Source organism: Phascolarctos cinereus, unplaced genomic scaffold (assembly GCF_003287225.1).
Source record: "Phascolarctos cinereus isolate Bilbo 61053 unplaced genomic scaffold, phaCin_HiC Scaffold_7;HRSCAF=346, whole genome shotgun sequence".
Lineage (NCBI taxonomy): Eukaryota > Metazoa > Chordata > Mammalia > Diprotodontia > Phascolarctidae > Phascolarctos > Phascolarctos cinereus.
In genome coordinates, this window is record NW_027556180.1 from 151,591,633 (window position 1) to 151,616,267 (window position 24,635).

General features: G+C 39.4%; 1 protein-coding gene across 1 annotated transcript in view; it reads left to right on the forward strand.

Moving 5' to 3' along the window:
• UBAC2 (UBA domain containing 2) overlaps positions 1–24,635 on the forward strand; it is a 238,176-nt gene that overhangs the window by 206,719 nt on the left and 6,822 nt on the right. The window contains exon 8 of the mRNA XM_020964054.2: positions 5,718–5,843. Within this exon, the coding sequence (XP_020819713.1) occupies positions 5,718–5,843 (126 nt within the window). The remainder of the gene's footprint in view (positions 1–5,717; positions 5,844–24,635) is intronic.

Below are 24,635 nucleotides of genomic sequence, written 5' to 3' on the forward strand. Positions count from 1 at the left end.
TTGGCTCAGATTGCAGGAGCAGAATGTAGTCTTAGTTCCAGCTTCGAGCCCATCTGAAGCTTGCAGAGGAATAATCAAGGCAGGAATTCCAGAACAAAGAGGAGCCTACATTTCTGCCACTCGGAATCAGCAAAGCCTCCTAGCCAGCTGATAGTGGCTGAATCCAGCAACTTTCTACTCTTGCTCAGACCCAAATGCAGGTCAGGAACTTGCAGAGTTCAAACTAGGAGTAGTAATCAGACTTTACCCTAGATCAGACCACTTTGGAAGCACAAAAGGCTCACAGGTCCTCTGCCTCTGTGATCCTGGGATAACGCAACACTCAGTACCCCCAAGAAAGCTGCAGCAAGACCGTCCTATACCTTCGCTCCAGAAGGGTCAAAGCCAGATCCTAATATCAAATCCAGAATCAGGAAGTAAGGCTGAAAGAACAAGCAAACAAAAAGAGAATCCCACCTTGAAACATTATTATGGTGACAGATCAGCTCAAGACACAAAACCAGAAGAAGAGAGTAACTCCAAAATGCCTACAAACAAAGCCTCAAAGAAAATGTAGCTTGGGTACATATTCAACTAGAATTCCTAGAAGAGCTAAAGCAAGAATTTAAAAATTACTTTAAAATGTTTTTATAAATTAAATTAGAATACTAGATGGGGGAAATGGAAAAGAAATGAGAGCTATGGAAGAAAGAATTGGAAAGGGAATTAATAGCTTGGCACAAAGGGGACAAAACCTTGCACAGGCTACAAATTCCCTGAAAATTAAAATGGACCAAGTAAGAAGCCAATGAAACAAGAAATATTAAAACAGAGTCAAAGGACTATAAAAGTAGAAGAAACTATAAAGTATCTCATGACAAAAACAACTGATCTAGGAATAATTAGACCAACTCAACACCATTAACAAAAAAAGAACCTTGATAGACATCATATTTACAAGAAAAAAAAATCTTAAAACTGCCCAAATCTCTTAGAACCAGAGGACAAAATGGAAATAGATATCATCTACTGGACACCTCCAAAAATGAAAATTCTCAGAAATATAGCCAAAATTCAGAGCTTCCAGGTAAACACACACACAAACAAACACACACACACACACACACACACACACACACGAGTTAGGTATAAAGACACATTTCACTCAACAAGGAAATAGGAAGAGAAGGGGAAATTAGAGAGAGAGTACGTTAAGGTAGCATTAGTCCTAAACAAAACAGACTCTTAAGGATATACAAAAATATTTATAGATCTTTTTAAGGAGACAAGAATGGGAATCTGGGTGGGAAGGGGGAGGGTGTCATGCTGGGGAATGACTAAACAAGTTTTGGGATGGAATATTGTTGTGAAGTAAGAAATGATGAAAGGGATAGTTTCATAGAAACCTGGAAAGATTTATGTGAATCAATGCACTTAGGTAAAGAGAATCAGAAAAACAATTTATACATGGACAGTAATATTGTTAAGACCAACAATTTTGAAAGTGTGAGGGTCAGCATAATGACCAACCACAACTGCAGAAGACTAATGGTGATATATGCCACCTACCTCCTGATAGAAAGGTTAAGGACTCAGAATGCAGAATGATGCATATATTTTTGGACATGGTCAGTTATGGAAATGTGTTTTGCTTGACTTTGCAAGATTGTAACTGGGATTTTGTTTTTCTCAATTGAAAGAAAAAGAAATATAAAAAGAAAAAAATCTGTACTGATGAACTAACTCAGCTGAATTATATCTTCAGGCTCAATCTTTGCAATGTATCCTTTATCCACTTTGTTTTTCCAGTGTGGATTATTACGTCAATCTTCTTTGAGTATCATAAGAATATAGATTTAGATCCAGAAAAGTTCTTAAAAATCATGTAATCCAATCCCTTCATTTTATAGATAAAACTAAGACAGATTAAATGATTTGCCCAGAGTCTCACAGGTCGTATCAGCAGAGCAGAGCACCACTTCAAACCCAGATCCTCAGACTCTAAGTTGAAGGTTCCACTTCACTATATCTCTTTGAAGAGGCACTGAAATATTCCAGTGCTTAATGAAATCAGTAGAATATCACCCACAAACAAGTACATCTATAGAATTTCTTTTCTACAAGCAGTCAGCCCAATATATCTTCAATATTGGTAGATTCTGCAGGGCTGAGAAAGGAAGACATACAAGTGGATATTCCTTCCCTACTTTATGCTTTTCAAAAAATGCCAAGAAATGTGAGGGATTGGTTGCATTTCGAAAAGCAATATCAAGACATAGGCAGAGAGTTGGTATAGTATAGGCTGTGTTGGAAGCCAACCTGAGGGCAGTATTAGAACATTTAAAAAGTTCATGGTTGTACTGAGTATGTTTTGGCATGAGATCAGGTAGTTTATGAGTTCAGAGGCTAGGCATCCATAACAATTGTTTTGGTGTGCATTCTATTTTAAGAGTAGAGTATGAGTATACGGGAGCAGGCAGGGAGTCTGGGAGCTTATAAATATGGTCATTGTAGGGTTGGGCAGGAGTTGTGCCTTGGTCAACTTGAGGTTTAGTTAATAATCTGCCACAATATAACATTGGCTCAGTTAGGCTGTAGATTCAGATGTACTGGAAAAAATCTAATCTTACAGTTTTTATCAACAATGACTGCTCTGCACTGGGATATCGATAGGGGAACCAGCAACCAGACCACAAGCCCTGACCCACAAATAGTCATGTACACACCCACACATCAAAATGACCATACCCATAGGTTCTAAGTCTCCACCCATACCCATGTTCAGCTGTCACACTGAAACACACTTCTAAAATGTACAATGCGTGGCCAAACATACTCTGCGGCATGTGTGCTGCAAAACCTATCTAAAACACATATTCACTGCAACTGCTACCTCCACACCAACCCTTTCTCACTCTCTGCTGTTAAACCAAAATGCATATCAGGAACTGTGGGCTCCCAGCCTACAAACTCGCTGTCATAGCCTCCTTCTCTGTTCTTAAGCCAAGATACATGCCCAGTACACACATTCACCACAACCACTGCCTTTCCTTCCACAATCTAGCATTCACTGCGCCCAAGGTTAGCTCTCAGCCACTGCTAGCCTGCATACAGCACTCCTCAATCCTATTTCCTATGGCCCCTATATATTTTATCACACAGTTGTAATTCTTGCCCCTTCTTTCCAGCCACCCCAATGATGACGTGTGAGGACAGAGTCTTCCTTCACAAAAGAGTATCTGTATCTGTCTTCCCTCAACCTCATAATATCTCAATGTCCTGAAACCCCATGGCACTCACAAATTCATTTGTGAGCTTATGTTTCCTTACACTCTTTGATGTGGATACACAGCAAATAATTGGAAAAAGTTAGCCCCTGGATAAATCTATCATCACTCTTGAGTACCATGTGCAAAGGAAACGTCTTGTTTGAGGAAAGCCTTTAGGGCTATGTTTTGTTCTTCTAAGTCAGAAGTGTATTTGTAATAAGCAAACACTTGACATAGCTCTTATGTTCTCTATACCTCTCAGGCATGTGATGCTAAGGCTGTAGTTTGTTGCAGAAAATTGTCTCCTAAATTCTACCTCTACCCTTCTCATCTTTTCATCAGTGATATCATCAGTACATATACATAAATAATCCTCAAAAGGATTTTATAGTAATGACTTGCTGATGCCTTCTTGATCTTCAAAAAAAAAAATGACAGTAATAATAATGGTACCATCCGTGATCTGTTCCACTCTTTTAGAATCTTCCTCTTTTTAAGATCTCAGCATATCTAAAACTAAACTTATCTTTCCTCCTACATGCTCCCTTCTTCCAAATGTCCCTATATTTTTTTGTCACCATCCTTATAGTATAAGTATAGTATAGTATATTTGTATTACCGTCCTTATAGTATAATGTAATCTCGGTATTATCCTGGATTATCCTCACTTTTCATCACACTACATATCTGATCAGTTGCCACATCTTGCCATTTCTTCCCTCACAACATCTCTCATCTCTGACTCCTTTTCTTCACTCACATAGCTACCACCTTAGTTCAGGCCCTCATCACCTCCTAACGTCCTCCTGCCCGAAGTGTCTTCCCACTCCATTCCATCCTACACACCGCTGCCAAAATAATTTCCTTACCCTTAAATCTGACCATGTGATTCTCCTACTTGGACAACTCCAATGGCTTCCAACTGCCCTCTGGGATAAAATATCAACAGCTCTGTTTAGATTTTAAAGACCTTCACAACCTAGCCCCAACCTATATTTCCAGCCTCATTGGTCATTATTCCCCTGTCTCATGCTACACAATCCAGTCCAGCCAAATTGTTCCTCTCTGTATTCTTCCCACACGTTGCTTCAGACCCCATCTCTACCTTTGTCCTGGCCCTCCCCCATGCTTCTCATGCACACTCCTTCTGCCTCCACCTCACAGTCCTTCTCTTCCTTTAAGATGCAGCCCTGCTACCATCTTCTGCATGAAGCCTTTCCTAATCCTCTTAACTACCTTGTATATTTTTTTTTATGTATTAATGTTACACGTGTGCTGTATATATTTACTTGTTATCTCCTCCATTAGAATGTAAGTTCAATGTCAGTAGAGATTATTTCTTTTAGCACAGTATCTGGTACATAGTAGGAGCTTAATAAATACTTCATTCATTATAAATCTGTTCACAAATGACTTTAAAATTATGTCACCTCCAACACAGATTTGTTCTATGTATATTTGATAAAGTCCATCTGTTCATCCCAGCTGCCATTGTCACTTTTTATACAACTTGGATACTGTAATCATAGTGCTTGAAAACTGAGATGTGGTCGAATACAAAAGTGCTGGTTTCACTGTCATTACTGACCAGACTAGATCATTATAAAAATGCTCACAAATCTGTTCTATTCTCCATGTATTTGTTATCCTTTCAGTTTCACTGATAGATGTTCTAAAGATGATCTGGCTTACTGTATGGTCTCAAGTCAGGCTCTTTACAAGCTCACTGTCACCTTAACTACTTTTCATTGTCTTGCAAAGCAGTACTGCTTATAATCCATCATCAGTCTATTCCATGATGTTTTGAAATGAGTTTGTACTCTGAAACAATATTGGCTCTCATTTCCATTTTTTGGCGAGACTAAGTATGTATTCTCTGATGCAGTTTATAAGCTCTTTTGGCCTACTTATTATGGTGACTATTTGCTTCAGCTGCACACGTACTAAAATTGGAATCATATAGAGATTAGAATTTAGTTTCCAAGTAGAAAATGGAAACAGTAATAGTATAAATTTTCAAAAACTGCTAAAGAAAATTACAGTGACTCCTGATTTTCCATACCTGTGTCTTTTTCATAGCAACCCAGGCCTCCTTTACTTTTTTTCTTCCATTTTCCTGATAATGTCTAAAGCCTAGACTGCTAACAATAAGACTGAGCAGGGAACAGAGTCAACAGATTGAGGAGCTGAAAACATAAATGTGTGAATTTATGTCTGTAACTGAATTCCAAAACCGTATTAGATAACTCATTTTAAATTACCTATTGAGTGATATTATTCTTTATTAGCATGTCATACTGATTGAAAAATAGGCCATATTACTCTAGAATTTTTATTCCTTGCATGAAGGTAAACATGATGCTGTATATTTCATAATTTGCTATTTTGTTTGGGTTTATGATGGAGACAGTCATAAGATGGCCTTGTTCATTTTTGTGTTATAACAGTATATGTATGATCTCTTTTTAGGGTGGGAGGATTAACTGGAATCGATTTTTTCCTCATGTACGTCAGAGACGGAATGCAAATGCTCGAGATGTTCGACGGCCTGAACAAGAAGTAGCAGCACCTCCTCTTGAGGTTTCTGAGGAGCAGGTAATCTTAGACTAAGTGCGCCCTTACAGAGAGAAAGTGATTTTCAGCACCTGAAAGTAAAATGTGCGGATCTTGATCAAATTTTTTTTTTAACCAGCAGCCCCTAGCATTGCAGTTTGACTCCTGTTATGTGCTGGCAAGTTTGAGAAAAGCTTGATAAATTTTGAATTGTGTTTAACTGAAAAAAATAGTCTACAACTATCGTAGACCATTATCACAATGAATACTTTGATACTTCCTTCCCTGTATGGTGTTTGATAGTCACTGTGTAGAGTAAGTTCAAGGAACTTTTACCTACATTTCTGTGTCCATTACATCCCCCATCCAGACATTAATTGAGGAACCTAGCCTTTGAAGCAACAGTGTGACACCTTGAGCATATTTTGACATCTTGACTAGAACCTAAAACACCCCGTGACATTGATGTCCAACTTAGATGAAGGCACATTGACTTAGAAAGCCACAAATTAACACTATCTTTGTTGTATTATATTTTTGTTTGTTTTGCTAAACATTTCTCAATTACATTTTAATCTGGTTTGGGCCATTCTCAGGAATTTTGAGGGCTGCAAACAGTAAATTTGACACCTCTGTCCTATCCTGTCATTGCCAACATGCTTGGTTACTTTTAGACTAGACTGTAAAAATTGCTGCAAAAAGAAACTGCTTTCTCTAATTCAGTAAGCATTTATTATGTACTTCATATAGTCCAGGGACCATGCTAGAGACAGAAAAACAAAAATCTCTCTTGGGATCTTAGCTTCTGCTCAGGAGGAAACCACATGTCCACAGAGAAGTAAATACAGCCACTGAGAAATTTCAGAGGGGTGAGAGAGATAGGAAGGGCCTGCTTAAGAACTTGAGCTCCCTTGAAGTGAGTCTTAAAGAGAGCTAAATTCCAAAAAGCAGAGAGGGAGTGAGGGAAAGAGGGGGAGGGCAGTCCTGGCTTGGCAGGCAGCCTTCCAAAGGCAGAAGACAGGATGTTGTCCACAGTCAACCACAAACAGGCCAGTATTGCTGGAACATAGCACTCACAATGTAGAAACAGTCTGGAAATATTAGTTAGACATTTGGCTTAACTGTGTATATTTAGTGTAAGAGTTTTGATTTTCTTCTTGCTGTTTTTTCCTTGAGTGGGAGGCAGGGTGGGGAAAGGGCAGGAGAGACTGGAGGGGGGGACACCAGTGAGAGACTGTTGCAGTTGTCTAGACAAAAGGTGATGAGGGCCTGGACTAGGTTATTTGTGGTATGAGTAGAGAGAAGGGGACAAATACAAGAAATATTGAGGAGTTGGAGTCAGGGGGGCAAAGGAGAGTTAAGAGTCACCAGTGACTCCTAGATTGTAAAACTAAGTAACTGAAAGGATGGTTGTACCCTTAAGATGAAATAAGGACATTAGGAGGAAGGGTGAATACAAGGGGAAAGATAACTATCTTTTAGACATGTTGATCTCAAGATGTCAGTGGAACACCCAGGTGGAAACAACCAAGAAGCCGTTGGTGAGACAGAACTAAAGGTCAGGAGAGAGATAAAGGCCAAGTATGTAGGTTTGGGAGTCATCTGCCTAAAGATGATATTTGAACCTATGGGAGCTGTTGAGATCACCAAGAGTAAGTACAGAGAGAAAAGAGAAGCAAAGCCAACACAAAGATCCAAACTATACCTGTGCAGAGAGGCAGGACCTGCTTGACGATCTAGCAAAGGAGATTTAAGGAAAAGTCAGACAGGTGAGAGGAGAATGAGAAGAAAGGGAAAGTGTCCAGAAGGAGGGTGTGCTCATCAATTTTACATTTCTTAGAGAGGTCCACAAGAATGAGAACTGAGAAAAGGCCTTTAGGGCTTAGCAGTTAAATGGTTGTCAGAGCTTCAGGAGAGTGGTTTTTGTCAAATGGTAGAATAAGAAAAGAGGCAGCTAGGTGTTCAGTGGATAGAGTGCTGCGCCTGGAATCAGGAAGACCTGAGTTCAGATTTGGCCTCCCACACTTAGTAGCTATGTGACCATCAGCAGGTCACTTAACTTCTGTTTGCCTTAATCCACGGGACAAGGAAATGGCAAACCACTCCAGTATCCATGCCAAGAAAACCCCATGGACAGTATTGGTGTGCTGTTATGATCCTTGGGGCCACAAAGAGTCAGATACAACTAAACAATAACAATAGAATAGGAAAATCACAAGGGGTTGAGAAGTGAATGGGAAGTGAGGCAAACTTTTCTAGGAGCTGTCAGTGAGAAGGAGTGTAAGGTGGTACTTGAAATAATGGTAGAGTCAAAGGAAGTTTTTTTAAGGATCGGACATATTTATAAGTAGCAGTAAAGAAGCCAGTGGATAAGAGTTAGGATAATGAAGATAAGGAAAGGAGAGAGGGGCTGTTGAAGGTACGGAGGAGAAGGTAGCAGGTAGAGGGTTTGAATATGTCTACTCCACCTTCTTTCCCAGTGAGTTTTGCCAGGGTGAAATCGTGAGAGAAGGTGGACCCGATACTGGAGAGGGTGGCTAGGGAAGCATGCTGTTGTTAGGGAGCTAACATCCATGTTTGCAAAAAAGGTGAAGGAAATGTGAGAGGAAAAAAGTCTAATACAAAAAAAGTTTGTTAATATTGGAAGGAAGGTTAGGAATGAAGTGAATGGGAGTGAGAGAGGGGAGAGTGGTTGCTAGGCAAAGCAACTTTTGACTGTGAACCAGCAAGATAACTTCTTAAAAATTATTTAATTAATTATTTTTAGTTTTCAACATTCACTTCCATAAGCTTTTGAGTTTTCTGTTTTCTCTACTCCCCCTCCCACGAAAGAATGCATTCTGATATAGGCTCTACATATACATTCATATTAAACATATTTTCACATTAGTCATGTGGTAAAGAAGTATTAGAACCAGTGAGAGGACCCATGAGAAAGAAGAAACAAAACAACAAAAGAAAAAAAGAAAGCAAATAGTATGCTTCGATCTGCATTCAGACTCCATAGTTCTTTCTCTGGATGTGGATAGCATTGTCCATCATGAGACCTTTGGAGGTGTCTTAGATCTTTGCATTGATGAGAAGGGCTAAGTCTATCAAAGTTAGTCATCACACAAGGTAGCTGTTACTATGTACAACATTTTCCTGGTTCTGCTCACTTCACTCTCATCAGTCCATACAAGTCTTTCCAGGTTTTCCTGAAGTCTGCTTGCTCATCATTTCTTATAACACAATAGTATTCCATTCCATTCATATAGCACAACTTGTTCAGTCATTCCTCACAGTAAGATAATTTTTGCTGATATGATTTCCTCACGCTTTTTAACCTCCTTGCCCCCCCACTCCCACCTTCAGTCAAGCTTTGGTCTTGGATTGGTCCAGGGAACTTGGCTGTATGGAGCTGGTCTGGGTGACTAGGTGATTGTGGCTTGTCCTATCTTCATTTTCTTTAGTGTAATTTCTCCACCTACTATAACTACATCCAGGACTATAATGTTGGGATCTTGGTGTGTAGGTTATGGAGAGCTAAGGGCAGTTGTGCTCTCCACTTTTCTTATTACAGCGTATTTATTTTCTGTATGTCTGTATTTGCTTATTTCTGAAAGTGTTGTATGCCACCCTTACCCGCTTCCCCCCATATAAAGTATCTTGAGTGTGAGGTCTGAGAGGGAGAACCTTATTTTAAATTTTCTTGATTGATTGATTGATTGATTGTTTACTCTCACTCTGCAAGGACAGTCTTGCCCAAAACCTCAGCTATTGGTTTGATTGGGGGCAGAGAGTAGTCTGCTAATATTAACCAGTAAGTCCTCCTCATCCCCATGCTTTATTACTCTGCATCTCAGACAATTATTTCAATTACTCAGAAGCATTAGTAAAAAGTTTATGGGGCAAATGGCAGCTAGGTGGTACAGTGGAGAGAGTTCTGGCCTTGGAGTCAGGAGGACCCGAGTTCAAATGCGACCTCAGACACTTGACACTTAGTAGCTGTGTGACCCTGGGCAAGTCACTTAACCCCAATTGCCTCACCAAAAAGCAAAAAAAAAAAAGGTTATGGGGCCCTGGCTAAAATTTTTCTCTGTATGAAGAATCTCCTAGACCCAGGGAATATATTACATAAGTCATATTAACAGACTACTGGTTTGGGGGTAAGTTTCCCAATGGAAACTCTCTATAATCACAAAGCTTTTAGTGGTAGAAATCAAGGTGTCCTTTAGGGGAAAAAATGTGGCACAGTAGGCAGCCACAGGGAAAGAAGAAAATGAATTCCGTTATATCACTGCTTGTTTGACATACAAACTATGATTCATAATCTTGATAGGAGCCATTATAGACGTGACACACTTTAAAGGGTGAGAGATTTTTGGTTTTGTCACTTTTCCTAATGTGTCCAAAAATGACACCATTACCTAAGCATAATATATACATACATGTACATGTATGGGCCTATTGAGGATTACATGGTTGTTTTTTGACACTTTTCTTCATCCTGTCAGAATAACAAACCCTACGATGAGCTAGTCATTGTCAGTGTGCATTGAAAAGGATTCAGAGACCTGTTGTGAAAAGAAGAAAATAAGTGAGAAAAACTGTTTTATTCAAAACTTTCCTCTTAGAAGACTGTTATTTACTTGTTTATTTGTCTTTTAAGTTAGGAGTTAAAATGTGATTGAACTGATAATATGTAGAACCCCAGAGCTTAAAAGAGCCTCAGAAATCATTGAGTCCACATTTCAAATCTCCTGTACAACATACCTGTAAAGTGGTTATTCATCTGCCACCACATTTTTAGGCAATTCTGATTATTAGAAAGTCCTTCCTTTTATTGAACTCAAGTCTGTCTCCCTGTTCTGTGTTCTAGAGCCACACAGAATAAGTATACTCCTTCAACATGGTACCCCTTCCAGTACTGGCAGATAGTCATCATATATCCCTGTGTAATTTCATATACCTTCACCAACCTGATCCTCCTCTTCTGCATGTGTTTCACTTTATCAGTACTCAATCACTGAAATGGGAGTTCCCTCCAGGGATACAAATTGCAGCTTATCATTACTGTCTCCTAACATTGTGAGGGTATCAGTAGAGAGCTCTAGCTTTCAACCATCATTCATTGTGTTTGCCACATGACCAAGCCATCTTCTCTTCCTGCTATATATCTCTCAATGACATCTTTTATGGCTGTTCGTCTTTGAAGTTCATCACTGGTCATATATTGCAGCCTGTTCTCACCCAACCCATAGAGGGCCTTTCTATTGCCCTCTAAGTCATACTCATTTTCAAATCTTCAAGTCTGCTATATGTCATGGCCTATTATTATAAAGCAACAGCAGCAGAATGTTGGTCTTTAAAAGATGAACCTTTGTTTTCGTTGGAAAACTGGAGTCATCAGAGGATCTTTGTTATTCTAGAAGGTAGTCTAATTCATTTTCCATCTCTTGTTTATTCTTGGGCCCAACTCTTTGACCATCTGTACTGAATATCTGTCTCAGATATACATATTGATGGATAAGCTCCATAATTTGTCCACACAAGTGTCATAACCAGGGCAGTAGACATTCTTCATCCACTTCATCTTTCCTGTGTGCATAGTCAGGCCAAACTATTTGGGGTGTTTATGGCTTTCTTCTGGGAGAGATCTGTGATGTTTCAGAGTTTGATGCAATCAGCACAACATAATCCATAAGCATCTGGAAAACTTTATTATCCACGAAGAATCCTTCTTCAATTTGGACTCTGTGCTGGGTCTCCTCTTTCACAGTGACATACAGCTTCAGCAAGGATCTGTCTGCCTAATTTGTGCCTTGCCTGGTATTTATGTTCATTGATTAGGTCAACAAACAGGATTATTTTTACAGTGTCTCTCATATACCCTCTACTGTCCTCTGACATTGCCACCACCCTGCTGCAAGCCCTCATCACTTCGCACCTGGACTGCTGCAGTTGCCTTTTGGTTGGTTTCCCTGCCTTAAATCTGACCCCATGCCAATCTCCTATTCAGTAGACTCTAGAGGCTACTTATTTTATTAGAAGATCTGAAGATCAAATGTAAAATCCTTTGTTTGACTTTCAGTGCCCTTTATAACCTGGCCCCTTCCTACCTATCAAATCTTCTTCTCACACCTTACTCCTCTCAGCCTCACACAAAATACTTCATCTCTCAACCTGGGCCTTTTTACTGGCTATCTCCTAGGCCTACAATTCTCTCCTTCATTTCTGCCTTCTAACTTCCCTTGCTTCCTTCAAATCTCAACTAAAACACCTTCAGCTTAAATCATCTGCAAGGAATCTTGTCCGGTGCTCCTAAATGCTAGTGCCTCCCCTCTGAAATTATCTCCAGTTTGTCTTGTATGTATCTTAACAGCTTCCTTGTTGTCTCCTCCATTAGATTGTAAGCTCCTTGAGGGCAGGCATTGTTTTTCTTTTTTTGTATCCTTACTGCTTAGCACAGTGCCTGGTACATAACAGGCATTTAATAAATGCTTATTGACTTGACTTATTTCCCTTGTTATTCCTTTCAAGGAATCTTGAATGATTTTGAAGTGTGAATGAGACAGTGTGTAGGAAGATCATTTTTGGAAGCATTTTGCTCTACCAAATCAAATACTTTTTCATGATCAATAACAAGGGCAGTAGGATTTTGTATTCTTTACATCCTTCAGTCATTTAAGAAGTGGTAAAGATATGGTCTATATCTGACTATCGCTTGTGAAAGCTTGCTTGCTACCTAATAATAGCCTTAATTCATTAATAAATTAATTGATTAAGAAACCCTTAATATGTGACATAGTTATGTTTTCTCATTTATTTTTTTTCATATTAAGAAACCCCTAGGGTTTTTTTTTGGGGGGGGGTTGCCTTTGGTATCTTCCCCTCCAGATACTTTTCCCGTCAGCCCACGCATGCTTATGTCTCCTCCAGCACAGATCTCCTTTATATATACTTCATTCGGTTCAGCTATGTTTCCTGTATTCCTTCTTTATTTTCACTTCTCCCTCCCTATAAGCACTTCTGGCACTGTAATGTCAGGATCCAAGTACAATAATAGCTTCACATCCTTAATAGTAAAAAGTTTGTTATACTGATCTTTACAGATCTGTTCAATTTTTCTTCTATTTGTTGTCCTCTTTCCATTCCTGTCCTTAAGAACCCATTGCATAGGATGACTTTGCTGAAATGGATGTCTTGTCAAACTCTTTAAACTGGTCTTATCCTCTACTGCTTCACTCTCCTTTATGGAATGATAGTGTACCTGATTGTCCATTATCCTTCTTCATAAGATTTTATCAATGTTTATGTTAGAAACTGGCATTGCCCTTGGAACCTTTCTCCATTTGGCAAAAAAAAAGATATTTGCTGTTTAAGGTACTTTCTGGGTTCTTCTAATTGTCTTCTGGTAACAATAGATTTCTGTCTAAACTGTATAATATTATTATAACTGGTGCCAAAGTAATTTCTGATGTCCATTCCCCATTTTTTAGCTAACAGTTACTTTAAATAGTTTGGAGTTAAGTTGTTTCAATTATACATGGGTTCTTTTTTTTTCATTATTATTTTTGTGCTTTATTTTTGCCAGTTTTGATCTTTGCCCTAACAAGTGAGTGGTCTGACCATCCATAGATAGTTAAACAGCCTCTGATTCAGAGATAACTCCCACATCAGTAACAAGTCTTTTCTTGTCTGTTAAAGCATAATCTATTTCACTTTTTGTAATGGCGCCTGCCATATCCAGTGCCTACCGTTTGGGGTTTTTTTGTTTTTTATTTAAAGAAAGTGTCCATAATAGAAAGGTGTGAGGCTTCCACAAAGACTACAAGTCTTTGGCACCTCTCAATACTTTTTCCTGAAGCATGCATTCCCGTAGATCTCTCACTACCTTTCCCCACTTTTTCATTGAAATCTCCAGGTATCAGAGTGTTTGTTGCTTTAATTTTGAGGGTTACTAGAATTTCTCAGCTCTTTGATCCTCAGAAACTAATGTTGATACGTAGACAGTAGGCTTTTTTCTTGATGGTCTTTTTGCAAGTGCTCATAATTATTACTGCAATGCAGAATTGCCAAATATACCATAAAATGAGGTCATCTTTGGATATGCAGTAAAACCTATTCTAAGCCTAATCCTTTCTTCACCTCTCCAGAGAATACTTGTGACCCATCCTTTCGTTTAGCTTCTTCAACTTCCTTCATTGTTTTCAATTATTGCATGACTATTAAAAATGTAAATGATTCCTCTCCTCTAATAGCATATCCATTCATAGGTCACTTGACAAGTATCTCATTTTTAGAGTACCAGCTATCAATTTAAAGTTTATAAATGGTCAGAAAACTGTATGATTCTTAGCATATGTTGCAACTGTCACTGCAGATAGAAAAGGAGTTAATGGGACTGAAGTCCATTTTGTATTTCCTTTGTTTCGTGAGTTGCCATGACCAAAAATTCATCACCACATGGCCAGCCTGTTGGTGATGAGCCTCTCCATTCTTAGCTCGGCTGTTCCTTGCAAAACGTACTGTCCATTATAGGAAATAAGCTCTGACAGGTTCTACCTTACAAGCCTCCGGCATCATTTTATCACTATCTGATGCTCTTCTTTAGGTAGAACCTCAGTAGCAAGGCTTTATAAAGACGCCTTTGTTCCCTTAGAACCATCACAAAGACCTATCTCACAGTATAAAGCAAGAAAGGGATAGCCTCTAGATTTAACTAGCTTTAACACTAGTCTGGACATAGGTCTCTTGGAAAATTACCCCAATACTCAAGAGTACACCAGTGTGCAGGTTCCTCTTTGTCCTCCACATTTGGGCCTCTCATCAGATGCTAACTACAGCCATAACTGTAACTTGTGGATGGGCCCTTCTTAAAGCTTGATGCCTCAACTTTTCCTTGCTTTTTGTTTCCTGTTCACTGGAAAAACCGACTAATTCCTCTCTTGGCAGCAGTGCATAATCTTAGCAGAGTCCTGACCCCTCTTCGAGGCTAGAGGAGTACCTAGTAGTACCAGCTGCTGTAGACTCGCAGAATACCTGGTCTTCTTGGTAAATCTGAGGATTCTTCACTGGTCTGCTACCTCCCTGGGCACCTAGATTATGTAGCAGGGCCCTAGACCCAGGCTGCAGTTCATAACATTGAACTTGAATAAGATACTATTGCTTGTACCTCCCTGAACTCTTCCGGACTGAAGCTCCAGCTGGACTGTAGGCCTCCCTCACCTGGACAGCCATCAATCCTCACCCAAACATGAACAGGAATGGAGTAGAATCTGTGGTGTTGTTCCTAAAGGCCATGTGCTGATTCTTCTCAGGCCTCAGTGTCTTCAGCACTTTCAATAGTATATAATTAGAACATCTCCTTGAGCATGGTTTGATGTATTTCTAAGCATTTTGATTCCTATCTAGTTACAAACCTTCTTGAGTAGTTTACTCTCAAGATCTCAATTCAGTCAGAATGGATCCTGGAAAGAAAGCCACGTGCTGAAAATTACTTCTCATGTTCCACCTTAACTACTGTGAAATTTTTCTGATTCTGTGCATGCAAGGACCAAATTATGCTAGTCTTGTAAGCAATACATTTTGCTAGCACTTTCTATTGAAGATACCAAGCACATCTATCACATTTCTTACATTTTACACATACACACACACACACACACACACATCTCATTCTGGGCCAGTAGAATTTATGTTGCAGCAGATCATTTTCTCTTATGCCAAGTGTCCAAAATGATCAGAGAATTTTCATAGCCATAGATTGAAAGGTCTTGAATAGCACTAACTGATCCTACACAAACTATGAAAAGGCAGTTAGTTATCCCAGCTGGTTTTGGTAAGAAACACAAAAGACTTGCTCCATTGAGCTAAAGCCAACGTGGAATTAATGTGAAGTGCATTAACCACATCGTAAAGGCCTTGTCCCATTGGTCTCTAAACTGTACCAGAAGGTGTAGGCCAGAGGTGTCAGACTCAAAGGCATGCCCAGAAAAAACTTCCAAGAGCCACCTAAAACAGATTAAAATGTAATTAGGAAATGTTTAACAACAGCAACAACAAATACAATACAATATTCTACGCCAGTTTGAGGCCATTGAGTTTAACACCACTGGTTTAGGCCATTTTACCCCTTTTTCTTCTGCTGCTTATAGTTCTCAAATTTGTGTCCATGGCTGAAATCATTGAGAGTCTATGGTGAAACAGTTCTTCACGAATCTTTAGTAGCTGATACAGACCCACCCAGAATGCTATTCATCTCAGAGAGAACAACTTTCTAAGTCCACTCTCAAAAAATAGTGGGGGTCATGGTGGGGTGGGGTTTTTTATACTTTGGGCATATCCTAAATCTCACACAATGGCTCCTATAATAAATTTGAAACATGGCACTTAATTACCCATCTCCACAACGTCCTCCATGTATAGAAAGCTTTATTCCCTCAATTAACTCTCATAATAGCTGCATCTACTTTCTCTCTACCTCAGTGTGTGTGTGTGTGTGTGTGCACACACCCCCTCCCCCATTAAAATACAAGGTCCTTGAGGTGAGAAATTGTTTATATACGTAGCACTTAGAAGTTGCCTGGCATATAGTAAGTACTTAATAAGTGCTTGCTGACCACCTGAACAACAGTCCTTCCATTCTTTGGCCATTAGAAAGTCATCAAAGCCATGTATATTCCAAAAAGTTGGAGTTCATATCACAGGGATTTCTCAGCAGTAAATTACCTTTTTAATTCCTTTTTTGCCTCTATCCAGCTAAGAAACTAGGAACACAGTGTATAGAGCACTAAGCATGAAGTCAGGGAGACCTGAGTTCAAATCAGTCTCAGTTACTTACTAGCTGTGACCCTGCACAAGGTCACTTAACTTCTGTTTGTGTCAGTTTCCTCAACTGTAAAGGAGATGATAATAGCATCTACTTCCCAGGGTTGTTGTGAAGATAAAATGAGATAATAATTAAAAAGTACTTAGCACAGTGCCTGACACATAGTAAACACCTATAAAGGTTAGCTGCTGTTATTATTATTATTAACAAAGGTTTGGAAATTCAGTTACCCATTATATTAACCAAACCCAGGCGAGGAACAACACTGAAACAGAAAAAATATTAATTCACTAAAGAAGTTAAAAAATATAATAGCAAACAATCTCAGCTTGCATTCCTGGCGATTATTAGAGCTTCACTCCCCATTTCCCAAGAGTAGTTTGAGTCTCAAACCATTCCAGACTCATGTATCTTAATAGGAAAGGTATGGGCAAAGTCTCTTTATAGCCGGAGTGTGGGATGGGAAACTATACACACATAGGTCTTGTGTTCTCCACTGAAACTTTTCCCCAGTCTCCACAATTTGAATGTTTTCTCTACTTGCTCTGTGGCATGCCAAGGAGGTTTCAAGACTCCTAGGTACCTGGGATTACACCATTACACACTCTGGGATGCTCCTCAAAACACTTCTTTTCCTGAAATCTTTCCCTACCCAATAAGAGTGGTGTTCTGGGCACATGGTCTCAAGGCAGATATTGTCCTTGTTCTTCTCTACTGCATATTTAATTTGAGGCGCATCTATTCTAAGAAATGTTGTCTTTTCTTTACTTCAGCGATGTCATTTATATAATAAGCATTTCTTACACATCTGCCATAAATCAGGCACTATGCTAGGCACTGTGTATATAAAGAGAAAAAGTTCCCTCTCTCAAGCAAGTTATGGTCTAATGGGCAATATAAAATATCATTTTTAAATGCAAAAAAAAGCTTTAGGATAAAAAATATAGTCAAGTAGTCCTGGGATCATGAATTGAGGTGGTAGAAGCATTAAAGAAAAATTAGGCATAGATAAATATGATGGGGGTGGTAGAATCAACCAGATAAGTGTTATAGAAGTAGAATCAATCCAAGATGGATCTGAGCTTATGAACCTCAGATGATGAGGGTGCTATCAGCTGAAATAACCATGTTAGAGAGGAAGGGGAGTTTTTGTGAAGAAGATAAGTTTGTTTTGAAACATGTTAAGTTTGTGGTATCATTAAGACACACTGGATGGAGATGTCCAAGAGGCAGTTAGAAAGAGGGGCATACAGCCTAGGGAAGAGAAGAGAACTGAAAATACCTACCTAGAGGTAATACTTGACACCATGAAAGTAGATGAGCTCATCAAAGGAGAGAGTGTATAGAGAGAGGACTAACAATAGAGCTTTGGGGGCATCCCATGCTTGTAGAGTTAGAGGAGAAAAAGGAACCAATGAATAAGACAGAACCAGATAGGCCAAGAAATAGAGTGATGTGATAAAAGTCAAAAGAGGAAAGAAGGAGGAGAGTAGTCAGCGGTATCAGTTGCTTCAGAAATGTTAAAAAAAATGTCAGTTGTCAAAAGGCCATGGATTGGGCAGTTTAGAGGCTGTTGGTGACCTTTGAGAGAGCAGTTTCACTAGCATGGTGATGCTAGATGCATGAGGATGGCAGTCATCTTGCTAGAGGTTGAGTCAGTGGTAAGGAAGTAGATAGTGCAGGCATTGAAAGGTTAGCAGTCAAGGAGCAAGATAAACTGATAATTTAAGAATGTACAGAATAAACAAAAGCACCTGTAGTGACAGAAAGGTTAAAAAATGACAGCGAGAACGACTGTTAGAGTGAGGTCCTGCAAGAGATGGGAGGGAATTGGGGGTGAGAGAGATGCACAAGGTACCTTTAACAAGGAGGAAGATCACCTCATCCTCTGAGAAGGGACAGCAAAGAGGTTCAGACAAAGCCATATAGAGTAGAGTAGTTTCAAGGTATGAAGGAGAGGAGATGAAGGAGCACCTGAGAGGTGGCTTCAGTCTCTTTAGCAAAGCAGAATACAGGTTAAACTGTTGAAAGATGGGTTTTTAGAAAGAGAACTGGAGATTGGAGAGACAAAAGGATTCTTCAGACCATTTTTTACTGGTTTGGTGTTTTTTTGTTTGTTTGTTTGTTTTTGGTTTTGTTTTTATTCTTCCCAAAAGAAGCCTGAAAAAGATCTGTGTAACAACAAGAATGGGATACCTAGCTACATAATTTATCTCATTTGACTAGCATTACAGTTCATTAGCCTGGTAGGAATATTTTATGCATCATTAAGGAAGTAGTTTTGATGTAGTGGAAGAAGCATCAGATTTCTAACCAGAAGACCTAGGTCCAGGTTCTGCTTCTGTCACAGGCTGAGAGGATGGCCAAGTTATTTAATTTCTCTGCCAAGAAGAATAATCTTTGGACTGGAAGAGACAGAAGAGAAATAGTTAATAGAGGGTTGAAATTCAAGATTTAAGTAGAGAGGGGTAAAAAAAGTTTCCTTTGATAAGGTGAAGTCACCAGGCCCATCCTAACATAGTAAAAGAGCTGGTAGATGTGACTGCTGAGCCACTTGACAGAAATCTTTGAAAAGATTATGTAAAATAGAAGAAACTCTTCAAGACTGGAATCGGATAGATACTGTCCCAGTTTTCAAAAAGGGACTGGGAGTAGAGCCTTCAGACTGTTAGCCTGGTGAATCACAGAATGTTAGTGTTGAAAGGGACCCTAGAGGTTCTCTAGTCCAACCCATACCTGAAAAAGAATCCCCAACTACACCCAGAAGAAGTGATGAAGCAGTTGTCTTAGTTAAAACCAGGCTTTCTTGGTGTCCTTGGAGATGGGGTGAAGAAACGGAGTCATGATCAATACAGTTGGACAGATTTAGAAGTGGTTGAATGACCAGACCCAAAGATTAGCAATGGATTGATGTCTCCCTGGACTGAGGTTTTCACTGGAGTCGCCCCTGGGATGAGGCCATGGTCCATCAGTAACTGGAATGAAGGCACAGTGCGCATAGGAAATCAACCAATTTTGAGAAGTTGGGAGGGTAAATTGATATGCTGGATGACAGTCAGGTTTAAAAGGTTGAACAGTAATTAAAAAAAAAATCAACAGTGCAATTACAGCTTGAGGAAGATGTGGCTTAGCAGCAGTTGATAGAAAAGAACTTAGAGGTTCTTGAGGATTCAAAGCAGAGTGAGTCAACAGTCTGGAAACGTTAATATGCACATTAATAGGAATAGAGCATCTAGGACAAAGCTGTGGATAGTTCCACTCTACCATGGTCCTGCTGCATCTAAAATATGCATTTTAGAGCTTCTCATTTTGGGAAAGACAGTGAGAAACTGGAGCACAGTGAAAGGATAGTGACTAGAATGGTGAATAGTTAAAATCCTGGATATCTGAGGATCAGTTGAAGGAATTGGAAAGGTTTAGCCTGGAGAAGACTTGGTGGAGACAGCTATCTTCATGCATTCGAAGGGCTCTCATGTGAAAGAAAGATTAGATTTATTTTGCTTACCCCTAGAAGACAGAAGTAGGAGCAGTGAGTAGAGGTTTCCATAAATCAGAGTTAGACTCAAGATAAGGACATATGCATGAAAAAAGGAGAGGGCAGCCAGACCATAGAAGTGCCAAATGCTGTGAGACCAAAACACATGGCGCCATAGGAGTTCAGAGAAAGGATCGAATCACATGGAGCTTGGTGCACATCATTCTTGCATCAGTAGTGACCCCAGGGTGCTGGCAAGTAGAGAAGCGCTACCAGTCTGGATGAACATGTAGCAGTAGTAACAGAGGAAAGGGAGAAGTAACCAAAGCTTCTGCGAGAGAACAGATAATTGCCAAGGATGGTTCCAGAAGCTGTCGCTCATAAATGAACGTGGGAATTTGTTTGACGTTAATGGATGTCACAAAATGGACTGAGGTTGGAGGTAGTATAGTTAGGTAGAAAGGCAGCACCAGCTTCTGCATGTGTAGAAATTGGAGAAGTAAGAACCCTAAAAACACACTGGCGTTTGACGCACTCAGCTAAAGGGAAGCTTGACAAACCACAGACTGATTTGGGGAAAAAAAAAAAGACAGGGAATCTTCATTAGAAGTTAAGGCTTGTTTGAATCCATGCCCTTGTGTTATTTGTACAGAAAAGCAAGGAGGGGGAAAAGGTTAAATTCAAGTGGTAGAAGAACAGCACAAACAGGATCCCTTTAGATAACAATCAAGTTAGAAACTCATTAAGAAATAATCAGGAGACTGTTTCACTTCACATGAAATTAGGTTAAAAACAAACAAACCGAACTCTGGCTTGGATTTTTGTCATGTCTCTGTGTCTCTTGAACCCTTCCAGTATGGTCTCTTTCTTTGTGAAACATGTTGTAAGTAGCACCGATTTCATCTTGTTCTTTCCTGGAAGCTTTTTAAATGTCACTAATATTGCTGCTGTAAAAGCGCCTGTTCTTGGGGAGATTTCACGTACCTGGAGTTACTGAGCCACAGAGCTGATCTCTATTGGCTCCTGGAGGGGGTGTATTGAATGCCTGTGGCTGAGGTGTATATGGATGAAAAGCAGCCGGGGTTGTCTCAGCATGATCCCTGTGGGGCACCTTGGATATTTCTGTGGCTGTGTTTTCATCTCTAGGCTTTTGTCTGTAACGGTAGAATTTAATGTTACAACAATACCCAGGTTCTTCCCTCACATCCTTCAAGTCTGGTTTCTTATCTCTTTCTGGACTGGATTTCTGCCCTGGAAGACAGGAGTTGGACCTGTTTAAATGCAATGGCTGGATTTTTTTTTTTAATGAAAGGGGGTGGGGAAATATTTAAATAAACACAGCATTAATCATGGGCCCCTAGACATTTGATAAACAATGGTAGGTTTTGCTAAAATGAGCTAAAGAAAAAAATATTTTCATACACCAAAAGCTTTTTATCATATTTTAAAAAAGGAAGTTCATGTGTTAAGAATTTTTAGAGAAGAGTCCCTCTAGTGCACAACTGGAAGAAGTAAGTGCTCAGCGTGCTTGTAAATGAAGTAAGTTGGCCGTATGAAGTAAGTATTCATGAGATTGGTTGTGGGGAATTTCCAGATTTCCAAGTAGGCTATAGTAAGTCCTGTCAATACTGTGCACCTTGGGAATAGACAGCATTCACCTTTGTATTTAACTTTTGTTAAATCCAAAAATTGTATACATAATGTACAACTGTTGGGAAATTCAAAGTATTTTGCAAACTGTTTCATTTTATCCTTAATACATTGATTTGACATTTGATTTAAAACAGTGCCAAGGAGGGTTCCAATGAAATAGGATTTCTTCCAATGAAATAGATTTGTATTTTTTTTATTAAAAATTTCCCTTTATTTTGAAGTTAGATCTTGTGGGATGGGGCCTTTAATACCAGTAAGTTGTTTCAATAAAGTTACCATTTTAATTGTTTATAACACATTGCAATTTTAGCTGATCAGATTACAGATATCTTTTCTATTGCCATTGCACATTTGGAAAAAAGAAACTAGTATAGCCTTTTATTGAATCCTCCTTGTATATATCAAGTTTACAAACTTGTTTTTTGACTGAGACTATCTGAACACATTTACTTTTTTTCAGTAAATAAAAACAGTCAAAATTGGGTATATTCAAGAAGTAACCAAGATAAAAAGTGTGGTATATTCAGGAGGTATTGAGGCAGCAGAAGACTTTTTAAAAGTCTTACTTTTAGTGGTCTCTTACGAAGGTTAATTTTCTTAGGCAGAGTTGGTGGGTGCTAAGCATTCAGAGCTAAAAGTGAAGCAGCTTGGGCTCCTGAGGATTCTATCTATCATATCACATTCCTATCTATCATAGGAAACAACATGTGCATATGTAAGTACGTAAAATATGTTGTTGTTTAGTCATTTTCAGTTGTGTCTGACTCTTTGTGACCTTTTTGGTTTTTTCTAGGCAAAAATAGTGGAGTGGTTTGCCATTTCCTTTTCCAGCTCATTTTTCAGATGGGAAAACTGAGGCAAATAGGGTTAAGTGACTTGCCCAGGGTCACACAGCTAGGAAGTGGCTGAGGCCAGATGTGAACTCTGGTGTTCCTAACTCCTAGACCAAAATTCTATCCACTGTGCCATCTTAGCCATCCACATAAAATATACTTAAATTCACAATATAGATAAAATATGCTTAAGGTAATTTCAAGACAAGGGCACACTAGTGGCTGGGGGAAATCAGAAAAGATCTCGTGTAGGAGGTTGCACTTGAGCTGAGTTTTGAGGAAAGGGGGGAGGATTCTAAGAGGGAGAATTGAGAAAGAATTGTCATCGAGGTGGGAGACATACATATGTAAAGACCCAGAGGTAGGAGATGAAATGTGATTAAAACACAGCAAGTAGGTAAGTTTGACTCAAAGGTGCAATTTATGAAGGGAAGTAACATGCAGTAGTAAACTTGGAAATGCCAGCTGGCTAGATCATGAAAGATTTTGAATGCCAACCAGAAGAGTTTGTGTTTGGTCCTAGAGGCAAGAGGGAGCTAAAATGACATGGCCAGGCCTACATTTCAGGAATTTCACTTTAGCAACTATACCAAGGATGGCATAGAGAGGGCGAAGACTTAGGGGCGAGAGACTTAATCAGGCCAGGCTGTTTCGAGAATCTAGGCAAGAGGTGATGACAGCCTGAACTAGGGCAGCAGTCTTGTAAGTGGAGAAAGAGGATGGATATAAGTCACCTTTCATTAGAAATACATAAAAAAGTCACTAATCAGGTTTTCAGAATGGCGTCTTTTGTCACAGAAAGACAACAGAAACTCAATAAATATTATTGGATGAATGGCCAGTAAAGATTACAAAAATAAGGAGCGTGAATGAGCTTTTGAAGTGAATGATGAAAGATGACCTTGATCTAAGGGAACAAGTTCAGAGACAAGTTTTATCACTAATAAAACCCTTGTGGACTTTCAAGTATGATGAGCTTCCAAAGTCACCACTTCTTTGTCATGTGTCAGGTTCAAGATAGCCTTTCTTGTATCATTTCCTGGTATCTCATTTCTACTTTTCCTACATGTCTGTTTAGTGGCTAGTTGGCATTGTTATTCTGCTATTTAAATTTTTTTATATCTCAAGTGTGGGCCTTTAACACCATAGTACAGCTTGTAAACCGAAGCTAACAGAAGCTTGCTCTGAGCAAGGAAACGTTAAGGTCACTGGAATTTTTAATACATACCAAGTACTACTGTGTATGGCTGAGTCTCAATGGAAGCAAACCTATGTATGTCACTGCTTTTTTTTTTCCCCACATCTACTTTGCCTATGGCATCCTTCTTGAATTATATTTGTTTGTGTTTAGACTGTAATATTGGAATGGGGGGGGGAGATGGAGTGGAGATCTGTTGTTTTCTGTTTTTTTGTCTTTGCTGTGACTCTCTGGTGAAAGTAATAAGAAGAATGTATGGCTTTCTCCAGTAACATTCAGCAGCCCAGGAGGCTAAAAGGAGGAATTGGACCATTGTAGTTACCCAGGGAACAAGATTCACAGGTTAGGAACTATGGAACATCTAGGAAGCAAGTGATTCTAGGGTGGTAGGTAATGGAACATTGTATGGCAGATTACATTGTCAAGGCTGGGTGTGAAAGCAAGTAAAGACAGAGCAGAAAAGATGGAAATATTGCTTATTTGTGATCATTTTTTTTTCTATCGTTCTGCAAAAGTACGGTATTTCAGACACATTCTGGGATGAATTGATTATAGTGAGCTATTTATATGACCCCTGAGTCAAATATAAAATTCTCTGTTTGGCTTTTATAGCCTTTTATAACCTAGCCTTTCCCCATCTTTCCAGTCTTTTCACACTTTATACATCTTCGTGGACTCTGTGATCCAGTGACACTGGTGTCCTTGCTGTTCTTCATGCAAGACATTCCAACACCTACCTGCATTTTCACTGGCTGCCCTTCCATGCCTGCAGTGCTCTTCCTCCTCACCTCCACCTCCTGGCTTCCTGGCTTCATTCAAATCCCAACCTGCCTTCTGCAAAAAGTCTTTCCTGGTCCTTCTC